The sequence below is a fragment of the Chroicocephalus ridibundus genome, chromosome 8, assembly GCF_963924245.1.
Source record: "Chroicocephalus ridibundus chromosome 8, bChrRid1.1, whole genome shotgun sequence".
In the NCBI taxonomy this organism is placed as follows: domain Eukaryota; kingdom Metazoa; phylum Chordata; class Aves; order Charadriiformes; family Laridae; genus Chroicocephalus; species Chroicocephalus ridibundus.
Window position 1 is genome coordinate 25,761,292 of NC_086291.1, and position 22,005 is coordinate 25,783,296.

The following is a 22,005-nucleotide window of genomic DNA, read 5'->3' on the forward strand; positions in this document are numbered from 1 at the left end:
TCTTTTTTTTTTGAGTTGGTCTAATATAAACGATGGTAGTACAAGGAAAACTGAAAAAGTGAAAAACCTTTGAACCTCTCTTTTAATAATAATTTATTTTAAGGGTGCAGCATTATCTTGCTAGAGTTTCAGGAGGTTCAACCCTAGCTAAGGGTATGCAGTGCTAACATGGCCTTTTCTGTAGATGAGTATTTATCTGTTTTCTTTATTGCCTTCTCTGAGGTCTCTGCACAACTATTAGACAGTTAAACTTCTTGGTGATTTTCTGTGATCTCATTTACTGTCTCTAGTAATTGCTTAAGTCATAGGCTGTGACAGAGAAAGCTCAGATGTGGAAAGAGTCACTGTTAAGGACGCCACAAACCAGATGATATATGAGTATTTTCGATAAGAACTTGAAGTTATGAAATGTCATGTTAGAGGAAGTACTGATGATTCATTGAAATTTCATTAACACATTAGCAGTGGTTAAATTTCACATGTTATTTCCAGGCTACCTTCTCTGGTGGTTCAGGGAGCCAGCCTGAAGAAGTAAAAGAAAGAGTCATTTTTGTTTTAGGTTGCTCTTTGACGTTCTTAATGGAGATAGGATCATAATGACCATCGGGTTCTCTCCTTTCTAAGTGAGCATTGCTTTCACTTCTGCCATCATTCCTGAGAGTTTGGCTGTCTCAAAATTGCTTGTAAAGAACTTAGCGAAATGGGTGAAAGTGCTTGATACAAGCACAAACAGACCAGTTTTTTCACCTTATGGAGAAACTTGGGAATACCTTTTACAATGATGCAGTTAGCTCTCAGCCACATCCTAGGAGAATGTTTTGGATTTCCACTATCCGATGCAGTAATTCCACCCAGGCCTTAGTTAATTGATTATTGCAAAGCTTAAGAAGTCTTGAGAACTCTTGCTGGAAGCCTGTAAGATCAAGGATATATCAGTATGGTCCTTTCAAAATGGATAAACTCGCTGTTTGAAACTGCAGCATCTTTGTCAGTGTGACTGTCTTGTCTGGGGTTAGTAACAGCTCATGGTACCAGAGTATTCAAGTGACTGAGGTGCTCTAAAGCTTTCTCAGGGATCAGGGACCCAATCTTTGGTGTGCACCTGAAGCGCCTTTGGGAAATAGTATCCATTTCTTCACCAAGTGCTCGTGAGAATTTAACCCTGTCCTTCACGGCCAGCTTTGTGGCACAATAGCCCTTGGTAGTTCTACAGAAGCCATCTCTCACTTGCCTTTTAGAGGTTTTCCTTTGTGAAAGAAAGTAGATGCGGTTAATATACATTATTAACTAAAGGATTTTTCCTGCACAGGAGTATGTAGTTGTGCCGTAATCCTTAGACTTTTCTCTCTTTCTTTTTCCTTGGGATGGTACCATCTGCAGTCCATGTCATTTTTGTACTTGAAAGTTTGCCCAGTGGGATCATTATGCTTGAACGCAGTTCATTATATGTTATTCTTTCCTTCAAGTCGGTGTTTTTCTTTTTGGCACTGTGTTACCTTATCATAGTTGTAATGTCTCTTTCTACCTCAATTGGAATTAAAAACTCTGTGTGGTGAAAAGATATGCTTTTACAAAAAAAATAGAAAACATGAAATAAGAGATACCTCGGTGTTTTTCTTAACGTACACATATTCTTATCTTTACATTCCTTGCCTGTCTGGGAAGAATGAAATTAATGAATAATCCTCTAAGGGAATTTTATATGCAGATTGTGAGGAGGGTTGAGACATTTAAAACATTGAATTTATGTTTGATTGTGTTACATTTTACATTTCTATTTCAGGAAATTCAAGATCGTATCAGCAGTGGATGCATACAGTGAAGGTATAAACTTGGTTAAGTAATTCTACTGACCATCCTGTTCTTTAAATCTTTGTCCTTTTCTTTACATGTATGCAACGGTAAAAGTTCGTTCATTTGCAGGGAAAATATAAGCACATTCTATAATAAATAACATTTCCGTGGTATATGCAATAATTTGGTGGTTGTTTTCTCAAAGATATAAAAATAAATAAATAAATCCCATACACAAAACAAATGCCAAAATGCAGAAGGTTCTTCTGTCTGTATAGTCGGGGATTTCACTGCTTTCTGTATCGTGCAACATTCCCTAACTGTGAATTAGGTGTGACAGTACCATTTGATACGAAGTTATCACTTCTACTAAGTCGTAAGTTTGTTAATATGGATTTGTGCAGTTTGGCTAGCAGAAGACCCTTGGTACAACCTTGTTATTCTGCAGGATTAGTAAAATATATTATTTTAGATTAAGAGAATTCTTGTGTGATTGAATGAGATAGTTCTTTCTGTCAGGTCACGGTATTTTTAAGTTGCATAATAAATATGATAGGAACACATGAAAAATAGCCGTAACTTCTGAATTGATTTTGAAATGGTAACAATGAATGAAGAATGAAAATACATCATTCTGTTAGAATGCATTGATAAATGTGTCAGCTGTGATAATGACGTACGGTAACCCTTGTGTAGCTGCAGACAGCAGGTTGGGGAGGAAACACAGCTGTGGTTTTTTCTTACCAATCTAAAAGGAAGATTGTTTTTTCTTTGCAGCACACTTTATTTTTCTGTGCTGTTCTCCTAAGGTTTGACTTGTGTTAAAATGTTACTAAAATACATTTTTTGTGTATATTTCAGAAAGGTGGTGCGCTGATCAACACAGCAATGACCAAAGCCACTCCAGCTGTGAAAACGGCATACAAATTCGTAAGATCATCTCTTTCAAATAAATAATACATAAAAATACTGCAACTTCCTACAACCTCTCATTCTTCCTGAATACTTAAAAACCTAAGCTTTGTGTAAATGTATTGTAGAAAAACGCTTCAGCTTGTAGAATGTTTTTAGCTTCATTTGTTTTCTTATGCAGCACTAGGATTTAGAGTTGACTCAGTCTTGCAGATAGCTTGTATGTAACAACAGACATTTTCAAAGCATCAGTGTGCTGGTTTTGTTTCAATAATAATACATACCAGAAGCTTATTTGAATATCATTTGGATATTTGATTCCCAGCTGTAAACTCTCCCTAACCTGGTGACATGATTAAAATATGGACTTTGAAAACAGAAATTCTCAGTTACGCTAAGGTCCTGTAACACAACACAGGCGTCACAAAGTTATCATGAATGTAAAACATTTTGTAAATGTTTCATTTATATGTAATATAAATATAGTTGCATGGTATGTCATGTTAACATGATGTAGAGATCCTCTCTATTCAGCACATAGGGTTTGTGCTAGACAAATGGAGTCCTGGCTTACACAGATGCAATTTCACTTTGGCACTAGGTCCTGCGCTATTGAAAAGATGTGGTAATGCAACAGTAAGGTGCGCGGCAAGACTTTTCTGTCATCTGCTCTTTTAAAGATGATCCTGGAATACTCACGTTTAACTAGATTTAATGCTAATATTTCTGCACTTAGATCTTGTTTTAAAAGCCTGCCTAAGCAATAAAGCATGTGAAATTATACGGTATCACGCAGCATGAAAAATCAGCAATAGCATAAAATGAAGTGGGAAGTATTTTAAGGTTGCATTTTTTAATACATGGGAAAAGACTTTTGGCTTCCTTTTTGCTTTTCCAATTACTTCACTAGTTGGATGCATAATAAGTAGTCCTGAATAAATCAGTACATCAGTCTAAGCTAGTATATTTTAAGTAAACTTTTCAAATAGAATTTTTAATTTTACATTGGTTGCAAAACACAGAAGTCATGGAGAGAAACAGGTAAATAAATATACTTGGTATTTATGAACTCATTTATAATTTAAAAAATGGTTCATTAACAGGTTATCTTCTCCGGTTTGCACTAGCTTAGACTGCGGTTACGTGATCTCCCAGCCTTCAGTTTTGATAATTGTGTTCTTGATAATAAAGGTTCATCAAAGTGAGCTTCTGTTCAGGAAACATTGGTAAATTTTGTGAGGGTCTGTGTGTAAGGTATTCATATTTCTACCCCATTTAATTTCTTATGCTGTTGCCTTTTAATAAGCCTACTACTACAGCAAGGGAATATGTGTTTCTTAATAGTGAGATGACTGATTGGTAGCCTTGAGTAGTGTGCTTGGTGCCATCCCTCAGAGTTAGAACAAAGCACTCCAAAATTCATCCAAATGCTGTGAGCATGATCTGAAAAGTTTAAAGTGGCTCCCAGGTTAGCATCTGCTACATGGCACCCCATTGTGCTGTTATTGAGCTTATAGATGTCTGATTTAAGCATCAAAAAGACTCTCTGACCTCTTGATTCAAGAAAATGATTTTTTTTTCCTGAATTTCCACATATAGAAAACCATGGAAAAATAGGTGTTTTCCACATATTTATACCCTTAAATAGATTTTCAAAAGTCCTGTTTTCAAGAGAGCCTTGAAAGCTTTCACAGTTTTTTCCAATATTCATGTAAGAAAAATACCCTTTCTTCTGTTAGGGTTAGGGGTTTTGGTCCCCTCTCCCTCGCCTCCATCTTTTCTTTTTTTCGACTCTCTCTCTAAGTACGTGGTATTCTGGATTGATAATTCATTTCTCTGTTGAAGAACATTCTTGGCTCTGTTTTTCATGCAACAGTGATCCTTGGCTTCCTATTTTAATATATACAGAATTCTCCCCTAAATAGCAGCACTATGCTATTCAGCAGCACTGGGCAAAATCTCCATCTGCATATCAAATCACTTCATTTCTCTTAAGATTGATGTTGCCCTGCAAGTTGCCAGACTGGAACACTGTAGCAGTCGTCTTGAAAATCTTAACATTTTTCCAACATGCCTTACTGGTAAAATACCATTTCAAATTTAAAGGACCATTTCAAATAAAGGGGTGAGGTATATGACCATTTTTAGCCTGTCCTTAGTATTTTGGAGAAGTTTTGAGTATATATGTTTTCACAGCATTGGCATGCATGTACTGAGAAAAAAATAATCCTTACATATACGGACAAAGCGTGAACATATAAAATATACTGACAATGCATGTATGAAATTTGTGATAAAGGTTATTGTCCATCGTTATATCACCAGGTGCTTAAAAAAAAGGTAAAATAACTATGGTATCATGAAGCTTGTTTCGTGACTGCAGCCAGTGTCTTGCAGAGCTACTTAAGTCCTTTTATTTTTCTAGGCAAAAAGTCAGGCAAGGCAAGGAATAAAAGAAGTGAAGAGTAAGTTAAAACACAAGGTATGTAGTGCATTTCTTACTTTCTTAACTAGCTTCCTGTATCAGTTTGAAGCTTACACTTTACAAATCACATGAGATTTGTGTTTTTAATGACTTTTGAAATATGCTTAGCCCTTTGTTCAACAATACATTTTTCATAACGAGCCCTCTGGCAACTATCTGTCATTCTGTGCATCCACTGAATAATCTCTTTATTGTTTGCATATTTTATCATAGAACAACAGAGGTCTTCAAAGATACATTAACAGGATGTATGTTTTCATAAAGTTGATTGCTTTGATATCACAATCGAAGCCTTTGCTTCAAGCTGAGAATTTGAGATGGGAGAGTCTTGCAGTGCAATGTGTTTCAGAAGGAGTAGTTCTCTGTTTGGGCTTCGTAAGATATGTGGGCAATGGCAATGTTTAAAAACAAAAGGATAGTTTCATTTTGCAGAAGTAACGTTGCGGAAATATCAGAAAAGATATTTTAGGCATTTTGCAGCTGCTTTTCCCATTGAAAATGTTGTTTCCACTTAAGATTTTTCTGTGGGGAGAAGGAACCATTTTTTAGATATATTTAATGCTATTTTAAGAAAACTTTCAAATCCGTTTCCTAGATGTTTGAACAATTCGTCTTTTAAATGACAATGTTGATAATTCAGCTTCCTGAAAAGCTAAATTTGATTTTCTTACTACAGATGGTATTTTCATGACAGTAATAGATTGTGGCAAGAGAATTTTGAATGCATTCTGCATGCATAATATGGAAGGTACGTTTGCAGATAATGATTATAAATATGGGAATTTAAATCTGTTTTGTTGTAGGAGAGTGAGTATGAGTATGGAACTTGCAGCGCTGGTGCAGGACAGACTGCTCCTGTCTACATGTTACATTACGAGAAAAGAGCAAACTCAGAAAAACGGAGACTGGCACAGGTAAGACACCTGAAACTTCTCTTCTTATTCACGTACATGTGAGGAAAATTTTTTGCCACTTAGAGCAATGCATCAGTGACTGTGTTTAAGATTGCTGTCTGGGTTTGGATATAGAAGGCTATGTTTGTATAAATGCTGCTATACTGCTTGAATGGAGGAGAAGTACGGTTTGTATTTCATCCCTGTTGAGAGGGGAAAAAACGGGAGATTTGTAAGTATGGATCTGAGATTTAATTCTTAAATACTGTTTTTGATAAAGGCTTCTCACATTAAATACATTCTGGTCTATTCACAGACCTGTGTTGAGCTATCTTTTTTAGTTTCTTACAGCGGGGCACGTTCATTTTGCATTTGTAATAAATTGATTTGGCAGGCATATGGCTTTTAACCTTGCTCAGATAGTTATGATTTATTATTTTATTAACAAGTCAGCTAGTTAATGCGGTGCCAATCTCTTGTCCTTTTGTTCTCAAATCCTTTCTAGTCTTGTTTTGACGTAACAGGTGTAGTGTCTCAACTTTGGCAAGCGTTTTAGTATCTTTGGATTCATTTTGACAGTTTTATTTCAAAGATATCAATAAAATAGGTTTTGTAACACTTTTATCTAGGAGTAAATAGATGTATATGTTCATATTGTAATGTTTGGGCATATATTTTTACATTAGATTGGTATTTCGTGTTTTATTATACATAATGAATGTTTATATGTGGATTTTTAATGCATGTGTCTTCCTCAAATAAGAAGTAAGTATAGAAATTCAGTCCAGCTGATCTAACAACATTTAGCGTTTTACTTCAGATATTGCAATGATAAAAATCTGAACTATTTAATCAGTTTGGGTTTGAACTAGTTTTTATCAATAGTAAATAGAAATTTGTGAAATTTAACGTATAACTGATCCAGATTATTGTTAAATGATGTTGAAATTGTACATTAGTATTAAGTCATTTTTCTTAGAGTTATAAATAATACAAAGACTTTCAGCTTTAATTATTCAGGCAGGTTTTACTTTGTATGTGTTTTCTTGATCTCTTAAAGCCAGTAATAAAGTGTCAAACCATGTGCCCTCGGTATATTTTTATATATGGGCAACAGCGGTACCTGCATTCTTTCAGGAACTTGTGTACAGTAGATTTTTTTTCACTGAGTATCAGAAGAGAAGATACACAATTCTAAATGTATGAGTATAGAGCTCTAATGTTAATATATAGCAACTTCCCCCCCCCCCAAATAATTTGATAATGTGAGGTACTAAAAAGGTTTTAATACATTATAAGACAACATTCACAGATTAATGTAGCTGAATCTACAATTGCAGGTATCTGTGTAAATACGTAACACAAATGTACCCTTAGAGTCAGTGAATTTTTATAGACTGCTTTTATTAAAGAAATCTGCAGTAATTTAGTGATATGGTAGTGCTGCCTTCCATTAGGTGCAGAGTCTAGGGATAGAAAGAAATATAATTTACCTTGGTGCAGTTAAACATTTCTTTTGAAGGCCAGTGTTCAGACAGAACAATTTAACTTCCGTATATTTTTGTGTTCGTAGAGTCGCGTACTGCTATATCCTTCGTATCACTGTTGCTGGTTCTATCAGTCGTCTTTTAGCTTTGAAAAAAGACAGGAGGAGTGCATGTCAGTTTGCATATATACATACACAGGTTTAGATATGTATACACACACATACATATACGTGTACATATATAGGGCTTGTTTACTAGTGGAGCTTGTAACTAATAGCCCTGCAGTTTTGCGCTGCTGCAAACAGAAGATCCCGTGTCTTGTCCCCAGCTCTTGTCCCAGATGTCACCTGAGCCCAGTGGGCAGGAAGGAGCAAATGGTAATCGCTCCCCAAGAACTCCAGTCTTGCACAGTTTCCTTCCCCTCTCACTCACGCTTTCCTTTTTTTTTCCTTTCCACTTTTTCCTCCTCCCCAAAAGCAAACAAACCAAAATATTTCTAAAAAATAAGTCTGTTGTTGCTATTCTGGTTTTTGTTTTTGGTAGGTATGTGAATAAGAAAACATAAATGCAAGTTCCTTAGAATAAGTGCTGATTTTGCACTTTACGTCCAAATAAAACAATATTTTTGTATTCACAAGTGCATGTGTATAGGAGAGGCTATGTTTGATCTAGTACTGAATCTGCCATTTAAAAGAAGTGAATTTTGCAGATTGCTGCTGTTGTCAGGTTTAATCTTTTTTTCTATAATTCTTTATCCTGAAAATGAAGCTTTCCACCCAGATTTCTAAAATGGTGCCCATGAGTGTCTAATAGCAGTATAAGGATAGTGCTAATGTGCAGTTCATGCATTTTGATGTATATTTAAAGTAAGGACCAGATATTGACTAAGTTGCAATGTCCGTGTATTTGAATATCTCCCTAAAACCTAAACTAACAGCAAACAAAAGAGAGAGATTGCTTTTAATGGTCATCTTGCTTCCAAACAAGAGGCACCTCTGCCCTTTATTACTAACTCTTCCATACTGAAACATTTAAAAACTTGTAAAGAATTTGGTGTTATATTTTCTGTCATGTTAGATGCATGCATTGAGCTTTTCATTCCCCACTTCTTGGAAGCCATTAAAAATAAATACTAACTAATAGTTATCTGAGATGCTGTGAAACGTATTTACTTTGAAACATTATGTCTGATATAAAAGTTTCCTTCACTGTAAAAGATCATTTTAACAATTGGTTCATAACAGGATTTGGGGCTCTGGGAGGACATTTCCTTTACAATAGGAAGTGAATCTGCTTTTACCCCAACAAACAGTAGTTTGTCTGTGGGTCCGCTAATTAGTACGGTTATTTCCTGTTTTGTTGATGAGGCTTTAATAAATGTCAAGGGTACAGCCATGAAGATCTCCCAATTAGGCTTTGCGTTCGTAAAACCCAACCCCTTTGCTTTTGTGTGAAGATGACAGTTCCAACTGCAGCCTCAGCCTAACAGGGCTCCAGGGAAAGGATACTTCTCTGGTTTTATTGAAAACAAGGCCAGTTTGGCCCAGGGAGAATACCAGCACTGGTCACAGTGCAGAGCCGTTTTTAACAATGAATATTTACTAAGCTTTATCACCGCTGTCATAGTGGTTTTATATTTTTGGGGGGTTTTTTTTGGCCAGATTGGCAATAGGATTTAAAAAAAATTAACAATAAATCAAAACAAATTGTAGCATGTAAAATAGCTGTCAAAATCTAATTGGAGGATAAATAATTAAATGTGTTATTGCAAACTGTAGTGATCGGCTTGCCCTCCTATAATTTGCATTTTGAAATTCTTTCCTAAAAAAAGAAATAACGGGAGTGCACTCATACGTGCCTGTGAGCACGCGCGTGCGCGCACACACAATTAATCTTTCCCGAAGATGAATTGTTCTATCTCTGTAATATTCATTTGAGCTTACTCTTGCTTAGGTTAGCTGTTCTAGGCTTTTTATACGTGTGCGAGCTTAACTATATTGCAAGTCAACATTAACAGATGGATTGCCCTAAGCAAGGGAAAACCACAACAACAAAATCTAGTGAAAGTGGAGGATTGAAGCTTTTTGTTGTTAAGCCTTATTAAAACCTTGGCATGTGCGCTGCTGTTAACTGTTTCATGCCTAGATCTAATAATACGTCTCTGGTATGTTTTATCTCCTACATTAATTAGGTATATAGAAGATATAAGAAATTAATCTGCTAAAATTTTTGAGAGAAAATTATTGCAAGCGTGAGATTGCTTCAACTCTGCGGTATTTTGCCAGTGATATTGCTGACTGCCTTTAACTATTGATGAGTGGGCTATGGTAGTGCATGTATTAGACTACCGTGCATTCAGGTTTTGCATAGTCTATTTTAATTCTCTTTCATTATATGCTCCCAGGTAATGCACATTTCTGGGTAGACAGCGACCTAAATACAGTGAGGGCTCTATAAAATTGTTCCAAATTAATATATAATAAAAGAGGGCGGGTTTATTATGAGCCTGGGTAGAATGCCAGGAAGATCGGTTTGATTTCATGAATATGATCTTTGTAATTTTCCTGTTATATCAGGTGATAGGGTAGCTTATTAAAAATGGAGCATTTCAGGATGTCAATAGTCCTAATGTATTTAGTGGCTAAGAAAACATTCTTGAAGATTGGCAGAATACCAGGTAGGAACTACCAGTTCGCTTTATAATTAGTAAGGTAGCAATGCCCCCTTGTCTCTAAGGAAATGTATGCAATACCTGTACCTTTAGGCATGCACTACCTTGCAGCCGTAATGGAAACTTGGGCATTTGGAGTCTAAGTGTGGATTTACCAGGAATCCCTGTGTGTCAGCGCTACTTTAAATGTTCATATATTGAAGAAACCAGGTGAACTACTTCCCGTGACTTTGCAGGATTTAAATATGGTGTCTAAGAACGTTTTAAAAACACCTTTGCATAAGGTAATAAAAGCCAAGTTAGACTAAATTTTTTTTCTCTGTGTTCTCGAACAGAAGAGAATTGCCATTTTTTATTCTTTTTAAAGGCATAGCACAAATGTAGCTTTTACACTTTTATTGCGGTATATCCTAGTAGCTAGATGATATGTAATTCCTCTTGCAGTAGGTGTACTTGGCTTCTGTTCAACAAAGATAGCAAGTGTCAGGCAGCAAGATGTGTTCAGAATAACCTTACCTTCAGGAGTGCCCCATTTATCAATACCCCTACAATGGCCAGTAAAATAAATGACACAATCATTAGCTACAGAGGGCTTCCAGTAACTGATTACCCTCCTAACCTGTAAAAGGTGGTGAGACTGGGCTATTCTGAAGACCATTTTTTTTTTTTTTTTTTTTTTCTGGGAATATTAAAGAGGAGAGGAAATGCTTGTGATAATGCGGTGCTGAATATACATATTCTGTATAAGGAGACTGAAGCCCTTTAAGAAAAAAAAAGAAAGAAAAAGTCCTGCAGAACAACCCCACAATAATTTCAGAAGCGTAAAAGCTCTGATTAAGTGCTTTTACCTATATTTGGACTCAGATGATGTGCTTGAGATCACATCTATGCCTAGCATCCACAGATAATGCTGGTTATATAGCTGGAGGTATCTTCTACTCTCATTGACTAAAATGTTACAAATTGACAGAAGTCATAAACGGTAACAGCTAGTTTTTAATGTAAATCATGTTTTGTTTATGTAAAATGCAGTTTTGAAGTTAAGCTTTGCTCAATTAGTAAATTCTGTTTCTTTAGTTAATGTGGTGTAATTTTGAAAATATTGTAGATATCATTAGCTTCCTTTAATTTGGAGAAAAATCTTTCTTTTGTCTTGCTGTGTCAAGTAAGATCTCTTCATTCTGCAAAACAGTCAGATTTCCTTTTAATTAAAAATGAAAAAGCCAGGCAGCAGAAATTCAAATTGTAGATTACGAGAGTGCCCTCTTGTGGCTCGGCCACCTTTCCAAAGTAGTACAGGCACACGGGTATCCTTTGCCTTGTTATAAACCTTGGTTTTTACAGCAGAAGACCTCTTAGAAATCAAGCGGTACTTCCTTTATTTTTTTAACTGGAAGATTATTTGGATTTTGTGCAACTTAAACATTTAGATGCTTTCATTTATCATGCATAATTTTATTTGCAGGAGCATACACTACCAAGGAGAGGTATGATTACAACATTGCTCAAACCTTCTCCCCACAAGAAGGTAGTAGATACTGCCTCTAAACAGTGACACTGACTGATTTTAATTTAGTCAGTGAACACATTTAAAGAAAAAAGAAGTACTATAAGTTTGTAAAGCTTTTTTAAATCTCAGTATTTTTATTAGTGTGAACTCTTTCCTCTTCTCTACCCTGATCTCTTCTCACCATGGTCCTAAGCGAAGAACTGTTGCAAGTCTCCACAGCAGAGTCCTGCCATTCATTCTGCACCCATAAATCAGCATAAACCTTGTGGCTGCCTGTTCTTCTTTGAGTTTTGCAGTAAACATCACTTGAGAAACCTCTTTGCTAATTACGAAGATTCCAATTAAAAAAAATATAAAATTGGAAAGATGGGGTAACGGTCAGAAAATCGCTCTGGAATTTTTTGTAATCCTGTAGGCATTTAGTGGAATGCTTGGTTTTTCAGGGCAAAGTCATCAGCACATCCACCTCTGATTTATCCTACTGAGAGAGACGTGTAGACAAGCAAAAAGTTTGCAGATGCTTTTTGTGGCTATTTTTGTCATCTATTTTAGGTTTTTAACAAATAGAAAGGCAACCTGTCTGAGGGTCTGTCTTCTACAAACAGATGAAGCAATACTGATATGTCTACCAAGGTTTCTTTTTTCTGAAGGATCTGAAAGAAAAATGCTACTTCAAAAAGTACCTTCAAAACCGGATGAACCTTCCTGTTCTTAGTAGTTAATTGAAATAACCAGATCAATTATTTAATCAGGAGAATTCACTGACATCATAATATAACAGTGATATCTTCTGCTTACATTTGCTGTGTATCTTCTGTCTTCCACGGGTCACATTTTGGCTCCACCTGGCCAAAGCAGGGAGCCAGAGGAACCATCAGCCAACGGTTGGGACCTGTGTCCCAACTTCCATGTTGCTTTGGCCTTCTGGCATAAAATTTGGAGAGCACAACCTTATGTCTAAAACTTTGGCTCTAGTACTGTATGTTCCCTGAACTTTTCTTTTTCTCTCTAATCCTGTACCAAAGAGTGGAAAAAACTGAATAAAGAAGTTCCATTAAAGAATAAGGTTTGGCTGGGGGCCAAAGGAGGGAGACCTAGAAGAAACAGGAAGAGCTTTCCTGCAGGGATCTCAGCGTCTCTAAATGTGAAAGCCGAGGTTCAACCCACCTAATTTTAGACACTACCGAAATGTTGAAGTCAGCAGCAGTGGCTACCTTACGCTCTTTCCGCAGTAAGTGAAGAGAGAGGGTCGTGACCAAAGGGCAGCTCAGCCCACCTAGAAGCTATATTGCATCATGATGATGCCTCTCTTCTGCTGTTTCTAATTGAGGCTCTAAAATGTCTGAAATTATTGAAAAGCATCCAAATCCAAGTGCCATCCATGTTCCACAGCACCTCGTAGAGAAAGACCTTCTTTGTTGAGCAGAAGACTCCTACTGGTGTAAAATAGGAGGACAGACGACTCCTTGTTAATTCTTCTGGTTGGGAACCTTAGACAGAAATGTGCTTGGAGTCAATAATTCCGTTTCTCAGGCACAGTCTTTTTTCCTTGCAAATGTGATTAGTCTGTCTGTTTTCAAGCTTCATACAGAGCTGCTCTCAAATAGGTTCTTCCACTGTCCATAGGTCTGAGTTCAGTGCTGCTCAGGTTTTAGCCATCTAAAGTTCTGTGACACTTGGTGTTTTCCATTAAATCTTGAAGTGTGGAGGTATATGATATTTGTGTTTAGATTCAGATCCACATCGTACTTTTTAACTTCAGTGGTTTTGGTAAGTTTTCCTTTGAAAAAGTCACAAGCGATCTGCAAACAGCACATCCAGCGCTAATTTTACCATGCGGTAGTTCTGCTGATCTAAGGATACAAAGCACATTTTAACCGAAAGATCAATTTAACCAGTAATCTTGGTTTTACCTGCTTAGGAGTTGTATCAAATAGGTAACATGTTCCAGCCAGACGAACTGGAATTCTGATTCACTGAAGTCACGCACTGTGCACCAAACTTACGTCCAGGTCTCTTGGCTTTTCTGTTACATCAAGAACACGTTCCCTTTTCTGCCTTTGTGCATATGGACATTCACATGCCTTTGTGCATATGGACACTGATTAGTTTTTCTTTTCTGACATGTGTTCCCCCGTATCTTCTTGCTCCTCTCTCTACTGTGACCCCCTCAACCCTCCATTCTGTCATTTCCCTTCCCTCTAATCATTGACTAAACCTGGGGCATTAATAACCATTGGAAAGGGAAAATAAGTGATATTTTTCTTAGTTTGTGTAACTGCAAACTCTGCCTGATGAATCTGATTCTTAAAATCACCCACACAAATCTTCTATAAAGAATACTTGTTTACAGAAGATCTGCTCGCTTTAGTTGTTGCAAATGGCACTGAAAATCCCCATGTCCTACTTTAAAAAGACTGAAGCTTCTGCTTGTTGGCAATTAGTGTGAAGCCAGGCTGCCTTCGGAGGGTTCACTTCTTGCAGCTAGACTGATGTGTGGCGTGGTGCCACAGTGCGTCAGCTGAAAATGGCCGGTTTTCCTAAGAATAGCCTCCGTGCCATCGAGGAGAACGAGCGAGATGTGGCTATTTGGAGGTGATACCTGACTGTGGGCGGATTGGAGGGACAGGAGGTGGTGCAGGCTTCCTGAGGGGAAAACGGTCTGCGATTCATCAGAGAAAATGGAAGCTTATTTGCTGGTTTGGAGAAAAACATAACTATTTCTGAAAAATATTTGCAGAAGCATGATTAATCCCTAAAAATTAAAAGCAGTGTTACAAAATTCTCAAATATTATCTGTGTCCAGGAGCGTAGCATACCTAAAAGATAGGAAGCTTAGAGTTTGTTAATTTTTTGCCACAGTAGTTCAGACCACAAATAATTATAATGTGCTGTCCATGACTAAGAATCGCAACAAATTTATCGTCCTTACTTACAGTAGATCCTACCTCAGCATGGATATTAATGTTTCTTTAACCATACATTGCATTACAGCTTACTTGTCGTTTCAAAGTACTGTGCCCATACTCTTACCTAGACATTTCTAGTTGTCTATGTCTCTGAACAAATTTTGGGGGATTTCCTGCTCTCGCAGGTTCTTTATTGTCACAGAAAAGGATTTCTTTCTGTCATTGGGAACCGGCTTTTTTTTGCGTATCTCTGTTTCCCTATCATTTTAATTAACAGGAGCTCATAATTGATGGCACTTTTGTCTCATGGCATAAAGCAGTGGATGTTTCCAACCACCTCATGTTCTTTTCACATGCCTATATGTCTGAACCTGTTAAAGCAGAGAATGTTTCTATCCTAGTAAGGATGAAGGGTTTTTTTATTTAACATTAATAGTTTTTAAATTATCCATGAGTCCTGTGTTATAATAATAATTTTTAAAAAATTTAAAAGGCGAATATGGCTTCTTAGATAACGTCTATTTAATTTGTATCCAGGACAACTTTTCTGACATCAGATCATTATTTTTACAAGGCAACATTACTTTGTGTTACTTTTGGTGAGTAAAAGCGCACAAGTAATTTTTTTGAAAGGATCATTTCTAGAAATTAATCTAGATTTACTGCTTGCATCTATCATGGTCTGGTGTCCCTTTAGCTAATTGGTATCCCTGGCAGTACTTTAAGCTTGTGGTTGTTTGTACTATGTCCCAGAAAAAGAAGGGGAAGAAGAAACTGTACTTCTTTACTGTCTTCTTTCCCTCTTCCCCCATCAGCTCTTTTGGAATGTAATGCAAAGTACTTTCCTCTGATTTCGTTATCCATTGCTTTAGGTCACGGTCTTTAACCGGAAAGGAAAGCAACGGGTTGTGCTTAACTAGAAAGTTTGATTGAGAGATCTTTTGCTTCCCTGCTGGAGGTGAAGCCGTAATTACGTCTGTGATTGGGTTGTAGAGGAGGATAGGTAAAATAAAATACTGAATCATAAATAATAGTGGACCTGTATTTATTTTGCTTTCTTGCTTTAAGAAAAAGGAAACAGTACTTCATAGATTTAAACCATAGTAGATATTTTTCTTTTCTTGAAACTTTATACGCGTTGATGTATTGAGTAGCCGGTAAATGTGAAATTGTATGTGTGCTGCCATTTATCAAAAGATTATTTGTTTCTCACTTTGAGGACAATTAATAGCAGCAGCCTTGTTAAACTTCCTGCCTTAGTATCGATCAATAAGCACTCATTCCAGAAAGCCGTGCTTCTGAAAGGTCTAGCATTAAATAAAAAGCTGACATTTCAAAGATTGACTTTCATGCCCAATCAAAAATGCAACCATCTTACATTTAAATCCTTCAGCATTCATGTATTTTGTCTACGTTTTTATGCCAAAGAAGTACATTTTGTGAGGCTACCAGCGAGCAGAAGAGAACAGTTTAAGTTCAGTGTATTTATACTGTCAGCACATTCTTTTTCTGGTTTCGGTGATCAGCATTTACCACAACTGTACAGGTAGCAGACCACTTGCAGAATGGGATTTTGAAGTGGGGCAGAAACCAAAGAGGATGTATTCTCTGTATACAAAAAGGACGTATAGCCTCACGCCAGCTGCCGTAGTTCCTTTGCTGTACTTTACGCACGGGCTTGGTGGTTCAACAGTGGCTTGTGGAGAGCGGGAGCTTGTTGTGTTTAAGTATGTTGAGCTCCCTTCTGTCCTGAGCAAGATGAGAGATGGGTTCTTGCGGCGCAGTGTGTCTGAAGAGGAGAAAAATTTGAAATAGCAGAAGTTGAATGCTGTTGTGATATGAAGTAGATACATCAAATAATAGATGTATTAAGTAAGCAGAAGTAGCTGGAAGAAACAGAACAATTGAGTACTTTAAAGAAGCTTGTTGCTTTATTTTATGGAAAAAAACATGACAGCAGTCTATTAAGACTTTATAAAGTTCTGGTGTAGCAAGAAAGGAGTGTGACCATATCATTTCTTGTGGTAATAAATTTAAATGGTCTGGTTGTTATTAGAATGCTGATCAGGAAGGAAACAGAAGTCTGTCCTTTTTTCATAAAAAGGTATAAAAAAGGTTACACACTTCAAAATGCAGAAAAGACAGAAATTAAAAGCTTAAATAACTGCAAACAGCAGGGTACGTCAGTAATGGAAGGACTTCTTAAATGACTTTGACAGCTTTTGCAGGTGCACGTACTATGTCACTTTGCCTAGTGGAGCATTGAAAAAGATTTATGGTTCTCCTTTTGGAATTTATTAAGAGTTTCTTTCTTTCTTTTTCTTTCCTTGCGAAGTGGTCTGGACATACCCCTCCCTCGCAGTCCTTTTTATTACGGCTCCTAGAGGAAAGTCACCTATTCAAAACCATGTGGTGCTTGTTGACTCCGTGGCTAGCTCACAGAGCTGTAAACTCTGGAGAATGTTGTTATTTACAGCCAGATATTTTCCTTTCCTTCCCTTTTTGCTTTTTTTCCTTTGTATGTAAATCCCATTTTATTTGCTTTAGTTTTTGAAAGTCTTCCTGTATAATTTTGTAACCTAAACATTTAAATTGGTAACAAAAATATTTTTTCAAAGAGAGAGTCTGACCATCAGAAACTAGAAGTTTTTCTTTTGGGATTTCTTTTTTTTTTCTTTAGGCTTATCAACATATGCTCTAGTATATTCCTTTATGATGTTATTCTCGCTTTCGCTAACACACTTGCATAATACTGTTTGTAGATGCTCTGAGGGGCCACTGCTATGCCTGTGGTGTTTGCTGATTCTAATTAATTTTATTCAGTTCCTGTTTTTCAAAGACACAACCTTTCTTTTTTTCTTGTTTTCTTTTTTGTTTGGGTTTTTGTTTTTTTTTTTTTTGAAACTTGCCATCTATGCTCTTTGAAACATTATTTATTATTTCGACAAATTAGTGAGTGTTATTTTGTGTGATTTTATTCCATTGACAGGATTAATCCGTCTGGAGATAAACAAGTGTGTGTCTTAGTTTTGTTTTCTGAAATTTCTAAACGTGTTTAAAGAACCTTCTTTCCTGCAAACTCTTGTCTTTACATTAGTAGGAGTAAATGTGATGGCAGCATCTAATTCTGATGCAAATTCCAAAAAACAGTGAGATGGAGATGGGGTTTTGCCCTCCAAGAGTCAGTTCCAGGATTAGAGCTTTAATTACGATGAATCTTATGTCAGAATTTTGTTGGGGAAGTAGTGAATTACCAGTGTTACAGAAACAAAGTATTTTAATTGTCCCAGTGAAGATACGGAAAGCAGCAACTTTTAAACTTGAAAACAGTGACTGTAGTTGTGGCAGTAATCAGTAAGATAACCAATTAACAGTGTCAATTAAGACAGATTGGTTAACCTCCCTTGAGTTACAAGTGGGGATATGATTGATTACAAACACTGATGGGAATGACACAAGGAACTCACAAAACTCAGAAAGAGTTAGAAATATCAATAGTTTGTTTCTCTGCATTCCATCCTATAACTTTTGCCCAGTAGGAAGCTTAGTTTGGATTCTTTCATAGTTTTTAATACTCTAATAATTCTCTTATTTTCTATCAACTGTTACTTGGTTTAACGCATTGAGAAGCACGTTTCCTCTTTGTGGGCAGAGAACTATGGAAAGTGTTATCAAAACTTGGTGCTTTAATTAAACCTCTCTTGTTGAACAAGAAAAAATGTGTCAGTCTGTAAAGAGTGCACATTGAGACGTTTCTGACGATAATGGGGGGAAAAAAGCTACAGAGAGTGTCCTGATACGTGTAGAACGCTGACAACATCTGTAATAGGTGATGTACTGAAATCCTTAGAGTGCAAGATTTCCAAGCTCCTTGTAGTCTGTAATCGAGGCCATATTTCTTCCCCATCAGGGGCTTGTTGTAGGTTTAGGCGTTTGGTGAACTGCATGATGAGATGTGGGCAGTAGCACTTCTTTTTACTTGCGTATGATTTTCTTTAAAGTTAGCTAACACTGTTTTCCCTTTGCACAAATTCTATCCATATGTCTTTAAATTATGGCCAGTTTTCCAAGGTTCAGAATCTCTTCAGTGGGTTGATTGCCTGCATAGTTAATCTTTGTAGGTTTTTGATGCATAGACCTTAACGCAGTCATTTGTGAAGCACAAGTGACTAAAATTCCCGACTTAAATGTTCTGGTCAAGATAGAGACTTTGTTTCAAGTACAGTAGAAATCCTTAGCCTGGTTGTGTTTGCTAAATAATAATGTGACATGAGAGGTTAGTGAATACGCGGTATGGTAGTGTGTGAATTTACATCACACCGGGTACTCTACACAAGCACCCCATGGGATGCTCTGAGCGTATGCTAACTTTGAGTTACACTGTAATTTGCAGTAAATTATCCTGCACAAATGCATTCTTAGGGCAGTTTTTGAGCTGGCATGCTATGTATTCTGCAATTCTCTTTAACACCCTGACATAAACACAGCTATGTAAAGAGACTCGTGACTTTTTGTATTTGCTACTTCAAAAATCCATTTTTCTTCATGCTCAGTAAACCACAACAACAAAAACTTGGCAAATATTTGTATCAGAAAATAGAAAACCACAGTGTTTTTTGTGATATACTTGCAAGAAAGGGTAGGTAGGGAACTGAAGTGATGCTTTTCCTCCAGTAGCCAATCTTCTGCTAATCAAGGCTTTCCATAAATAATAAGTCACTCCAGGTTTTGCAGAAATAATAAAGCCCTCCATAGACAATGAAGAATAATGGTTCTCTTGCTCTTTAACTGGTGATACTTGAGGACTTCACATCCTCTTGTAACGACCTTTAGAAGACTTGTTTGATATATGGTTTTCCTCATCAAGTGTTCAGGAAGTCTTAATGAGTAAAGTGGCAGCTCGACTCCAAATAAGTAATGCTGAAATAGAAAAAATAAACAAAAATGATAATGTTAATTTTCTGTCCTCCAGACTCGTTTCAACCAGCATCTCAGTAACCAGGATTTTGCTTTGGATGAAGACGATGATGATGAGATGGAGAGAACAAGCAAGTAAGCAGCCTGTTTGGATGTTTGTGTGTGTAGGGAAGAAAGGGTAGCTAGAGTTATTCAGCAAAGTTGAGCTCAAGTGACACATTTTTCTCCTGTCCAGGCAGCTATCTTGATTCTTGATCTAAATGAGGTCAAGTGGTTTAGGATTAAATCCACTTTTAAAAAGGACAGGCTATTTTATATTTTCATTATTTATAGTGTCTAGAAGAGCTTGAGATAATCCTCAGTCTTCACAGAATCAAGATAAGAAGATGGACTGCATACACAAAGAAGCAGAAAAATATTCATCAGCATTGGTGGGCAGTGACCACAGCTAATCCATTCTTTAAGACCTGTGTTGTGGTCATGACAATGGAAAGTTTTCTGAAGGGTCTGAAAGAGAAATGTTGCCTTGTGAGTTTTATATCAAGAACTTCCTATGTGTGAATTAAAAACCGTAAGTTGAGGCTTAAGCTGCATTGAGGCATTCCCTGATTGAATTCAGGAGATGATTTTTGATGATGAACATATGGATAAGAACCACAAAGGACCTTGAAGGCAAAGTCAAGCAGCTTAAGTGTGATGCCGTAGGGAATAGGAAGCTACTGAAGTGTTCAAAGGATATCATCAAAACAGTGAGCCCTGGAAATACCCTTTGTAGTAGTGTTCTGGATAGACCGAGATAGGGAAAGACAGCGATAGTGTGGGGATCAGAAGTAAGGGTATCGCAATGAATGAAACAGAAAACAAGAGACAAAAGCACCGGTTCTACTTGCAGATATGTGGTACTCCGGTAAATCTGGTCATATGACAAAGGGAAAGTTGCAGTATGAAAGTCTTGCCTCTAAAACAAAATATGTGGCTAGGTCAGCCGGAGGGGTGTAGCAACAGTGACCTGAATATATGGTGTAGACAAGGGAAAAGAGAAACCAACTTTGGAATAACTGTAAAATTTGAAGGGGAGATTTGGAAAGTCATATTAAGGGTGACTTGAAATAACAGTTACAGTGACTGGGGAAGAGCCAGGAGACAAGAAAACCAGCTAATGGTAACGGCATCTCTGTAGATACAATACATCTATGTTTAGGAAAATTCTTGAGGAGAAAGAAATTCCGGGTTTATATTCCCTTTCTTGGAACGCATTCTCCTACTTACTTTCAAAAGTGGCTGTAATAAAATGGCTTTTATGTTCTTAGCTGATGGAAAAGTTTTTGTTTTCAGGTTATCATCGGAAGACAGTGAAGAAACTCCTGCTTGCTTCTATGATAGTGATGATTCCGGTGAGACTGGAATAACTCCTCAGCATCAAGGAGAAATGGACTTGCTTGGGGAGATTTTGGACACGCTGAGCACGCACAGTTCAGATCAAGGAAAGCTCTCAGGAGCAAAGAGCCTGGACTTCTTTAAGTCAATGGATGACATTGATTACAAGACTGCGGTTAGTCTTCTGCTTTCATTTGAGAAACAACTCCAGTCCTTTTATAGTGGAATCCTGTGCTTGTGTAATCGACACCATGCAGCTCCGACACTGCAGCGTAGGCCTTAGAGTTGCTGCTGTGTCTTCCTAGGACTACGTAACAGTACACCCGTGCTGGCCACGGCACGATGGTTTTTCACCAGCCAAGAGATTGATTACACCTTTGTCCAGTTTACCACGTCATCTTAGAACAGTATTTTTCCCCTTGTAACCGTAACCACAGATAGAGCTGTGAATAATGTAATGATTTACATAAACAAAAAGTTTAATATTATATTTAGTTGTTCAATCTGGTATTCCCAGAGCTGGTTTTAGTCGTCTTTTTTAATGCAGTTCAGAAGGTATTTGTTTCTGTTTTCACCTTGCATCCTTAAACTAGTCATAGTGATATGGTGATATTTCCATCTTGATTAAGTTATGGGATCCATGTGATAACGGCACCTGAAGCACTGCTAGTGCAGGGGTACTATTTCTAAGAGGGCTCCTTGATTAAGTTAAGCTGCACAGGACCTGTAGTGTAAACAAACTTCTTGCCTACAACTTTAAAACCCTCATCAAGTCACTGCTGTGATGTTAGCCAAAAAATGGTAGTTTTTGAATTCCAGCTCCCATCAGCTGTCCAACATTTACTTTTGCTGAAAGGGATCCTATGGTAGAAGATTCATTACTGGAACAGCAAATTCTGATGCAAATGTTTAAAAAGCCTGTAAAATTTTATATTATGAGTGTCACACAGGGGTCACCTTAATAAAATGCCCATTTTTGTTTGTTTGGCTAAAAAATTTAATATTGAAAGTTGGTATAATTAATTACTGAAGGAGAGAGGAAATGCCATC

The 22,005-nt window shown here is 37.0% G+C and overlaps 1 protein-coding gene across 2 annotated transcripts in view; it reads left to right on the plus strand.

The window, feature by feature from the left end:
- Positions 1-22,005, plus strand: part of DENND1B (DENN domain containing 1B) — a 164,769-nt gene that overhangs the window by 134,867 nt on the left and 7,897 nt on the right. For both annotated transcript variants that reach the window (XM_063344729.1, XM_063344730.1), the window contains 6 exons: positions 1,784-1,824; positions 2,656-2,724; positions 5,132-5,188; positions 5,995-6,105; positions 19,634-19,713; positions 20,914-21,130. In XM_063344729.1, the coding sequence (XP_063200799.1) occupies positions 1,784-1,824; positions 2,656-2,724; positions 5,132-5,188; positions 5,995-6,105; positions 19,634-19,713; positions 20,914-21,130 (575 nt within the window). The remainder of the gene's footprint in view (positions 1-1,783; positions 1,825-2,655; positions 2,725-5,131; positions 5,189-5,994; positions 6,106-19,633; positions 19,714-20,913; positions 21,131-22,005) is intronic.